This window comes from Papilio xuthus, unplaced genomic scaffold (genome assembly GCF_000836235.2).
Source record: "Papilio xuthus unplaced genomic scaffold, Pxut_1.1 DF829660.1, whole genome shotgun sequence".
NCBI classification, from domain to species: Eukaryota; Metazoa; Arthropoda; class Insecta; order Lepidoptera; family Papilionidae; genus Papilio; species Papilio xuthus.
The window spans coordinates 37,623-40,942 of record NW_013528989.1 but is presented as its reverse complement, the minus strand read 5'-3'; the positions used below and the strand labels follow the sequence as shown (position 1 = coordinate 40,942).

At 45.2% G+C, this 3,320-nt stretch overlaps 1 protein-coding gene across 1 annotated transcript; it reads right to left on the bottom strand.

Annotated features, from left to right (window-relative positions):
- Positions 1–189: 189 nt before the first annotated feature.
- LOC106115484 (uncharacterized) lies at positions 190–1,766 on the bottom strand. The gene is made up of 4 exons (XM_013308885.1): positions 1,587–1,766; positions 1,322–1,412; positions 764–972; positions 190–544 (listed from the first exon to the last, which is right to left on the bottom strand). The coding sequence occupies exons 1-4, from the start codon at positions 1,645–1,647 to the stop codon at positions 378–380; spliced, it is 528 nt and encodes a 175-aa protein (XP_013164339.1). The 5' UTR covers positions 1,648–1,766; the 3' UTR covers positions 190–377.
- Between the last annotated feature and the right edge of the window lie 1,554 nt (positions 1,767–3,320).

Here is a 3,320-nt window from a genome sequence, read left to right as displayed (position 1 = left end):
AGTAAGGGGAGACCCGGCGGGGTGGGGTGGGGTGGGGTGGGGCGCGGTGCGGCGCAGCTCGGTGTATTATACTCTGTATGTTTTATTCTTATTGAAGTACTTCGCCTTATGGGAACTTAGATGACTTAATTGATCTGCTTTAAAAGATTTCTATACATCTTGTAAATATTTTTATTTATTATCTCGGGGATGTTGTGAGATTCTATTAGATAAAAAAAAAACGTTATTAAGATCAAGCCACGTCAAACTAACATTGTAACATCTAGTAAAATGTGGTTCTCTTTTTTATTAAAATGTATTAGATTAAATTTTAACTCAATCCTGTAACATGACAATGTAATAAGTATGTCAGGATGTTTGATGAGACGTGGTTGGTGTCAGTAGAACTCTCCGTCGGATAGTTTGATAGCGTAGAGATGGAGGGCGCGGAACTCGCAGAACTGGTTGGTGCACCAGCCTCCGTGGCCGTCGGTGCAGCGGCACGAGTCGCACTCGTCCATGTACTTCTCCCCGGGGATGCATTTGAAGAACGGGTTCTTGATTACTGAAACATAAAGTACAATATTACAACGTAACCAATTCAGAGCAATGAACTATTTGCACATTCGCCCGTTCTAGAGTGGTAGAGCCCTCAGTGACAACAATTTGTAGCATGATACCATTTTCACCGGAGAAATACCAGGACATTAAAGAAGACAGGGATACAGTAGAAGTATCGCAGGTGTCGCAGGAGGTACAGGTAAGAGATGAAAGTGCAGGGTACCGGTGCAGCGTAGGCATGGCGTGCTGCGCTCACACAGTGCGGTCACTGTGGGCTCGCAGTAGACGCAGGACGGCATAGCGCGGCAGGCGCCGGAGTCCTGCGCCTCACACAGCAAGCAGTTGCGCGTCTCCGGCACTAGCGCCAGTGACGTCTCCTCCTCCCAGTACTGGTGCGGTGGCTTCGGCTTTATGTACTGCGATACCACGTACCTGACACAACAAACATTTAGGAATTACATTTGTAACTGCTTACTCATCAACCCTTCAACCTCCCACATTCGTACTTCATGTTTCTCGCTAATTGTTATCAACTTGTATGTCAACAATCTCTATACTTCTTTGAAAGTTCCCAACCGACTCCGACATGCGCCATCACAAACCTGACGTCTACATCTCCCTTAAACTCGACAGACTCGTCAGTTCTAGTGTTTTTGACGTCTAAAGACTTCGGTGATCGCCTATATTTAGATAACTATTAAAAAATAAATTCCCAGGCACTGTACAGTTAGCATTGGACAATACGTAAGTAATGTTGGTTGTGGTGGCAGTGTGAGCTTACGCCTGCGAGCCGGGCCGGAACAGCGGCGGCGAGCGTTCGAACGAGCCCACCGAGCTGAGCGTGCCTGCCGCCGGGCCCGCGCGCCGCCCGTCTGCGAATACACAAAGTACATACTAACGTTTGATTGTGTCTCCATTAGGCCAAGACCATTCGGATTCAAACGATCTCATTAAAAAGTTTCGTGCTTCACTGTGTGTGGTGTTCACTGGGTGGCAATTGTTTGCGATACATCAAGGAGGTACCAGTTGGAAGCAATGAAACATACCATCTCCATACGCGCTGGCATAGACAAGCAGACAAACTTGTGCGACGAGCTGGCGATACATGTCGGGTGGTCACAGGCGAGTGGCGAGTGAAGAGTGGCGACGATTTGCTCAGTGGCAGCGAGGCACAGGATGTTTTATATGTTACGCTGAGCCTCTTACTTATGGATATGATGTTGTAGCTTAAAATACAAGTTAATAATAAAGAATCGATTAATTATTGATCATTGACAAAAGTGCGCTGTCACGTGACACATATTTTTTACCTTCTTATTATTTTCATGTATTCTTCTACATTATAATATCGACCTACATTTTTTGTTGAGAATAAAAGAAATACAATGTTTTATGAGTATATAGTCAAGTATTGTTTATATGTACATATATAAACATCCTGTAGTCAGGTAACTTGCGACGGTATCGCGCTCGTTAGCAAACAATTAGCACAAGCACGATACGACACGACACGATACGACACGACGGCTACACGACGGCGGCAAGGCGACGACACGTGCACGCACCGCGCTCGCAGCTGCTCTACTCCTAGTTTAGGCAAACCAATATCTCTTTGATGCGTTCCAATTTCATATCTCACAGACAGCTATTTACAACCTCACAAATGCATTCGTATTGTTGTTGCAAGTAGTGACGTCACTGCGCACCGCATGTGTGCAAACAAAACATTGATAACAATTATCAACATAATTACCATTATTATGTGTTTATCAATTTTTGTAGAAAATAATTTGCCTGTAATCCTGTTGATATCGAAACATGAGAGATTAGCGGTGGAGGGCGCGATAAGTTATGTGCCCGGCGGCAGCGGCCAATAGCGGCGAGTGGGCCGCGACAGACGACAGGTGACAAGTCCCACGCGTGATGGATCGACACTAATATGAGGTTTTATTGCATTACAAGCCGGCGGCGGTGGACATCGCGCATCTAATCTATGAATAATTTAATATTAATATGACGCTCGAGTACTTTTATATTCTGTTGACTATCAGTCAGCTATCATAATATTGTACACGATCACAGAACAACCATATTGTTTAGTGCAGTATACATTTGTACAACTAGAAATAATTAGTTCTTAGTCAAGACTAATCTTAAAGATAACTTAACCTTACAGATAAAGAAATATCATCTCCAGCAGAATAAACTCTAACAATTGATATTTAATACGCGAGACTGTAACCCGAGCGCAGATCGCGACCTCGCCGCGGCGTTGGGGCGACATGTCCGCGGCAGAGGCGTGCTCATGATGTGGCTATTGTTGCCTCGCTAATTACTGCGATCAGATCATTATCCCCCACCCCCCTCCAACACTCACCGCACGCCCCCGCCCCCGCCCCCGCCCCCGCCTGCGATCTAACAGTATTGTTATGATTCTCAATTGAAATAAAAGAGTAGAGCTCGGATTCATTACAGAGTCGACATTATGACGTCACGCAGCGCGGCGTGCGCGGGACAGCGGTGGGACAACAGTGGGACAGCGGTGGGATTGCCGGTTTTAACGTGGAATTGCATTTTACTTTGTCTATTGAACGACACTTTCATTTGCCCAACGAATGCGTCTCCATATAAACAAATAATACTGATTGTGCACAAACCTATTGGATTTCTACTACATCTGCGTAAACTGGAAAGCGTTTTTTCACTTTTGGTCACCATGTTACTCTCCGCGTTGATATATGCAGAGAGAGAACATACACATATATGTATAACTACAACGC

Bases quoted from the DNA above. Each gene is read 5' to 3' on its own strand.
- LOC106115484 (XM_013308885.1), bottom strand. From the start codon at position 1,647: ATGTATCGCCAGCTCGTCGCACAAGTTTGTCTGCTTGTCTATGCCAGC. The intron at 973-1,321 runs GTAAGCTCACAC...TTGTTGTGTCAG, and splicing joins TTCCGGCCCGGCTCGCAGGC to GTACGTGGTATCGCAGTACA. The intron at 545-763 runs GTACCCTGCACT...TTTATGTTTCAG, and splicing joins GCCATGCCTACGCTGCACCG to TAATCAAGAACCCGTTCTTC.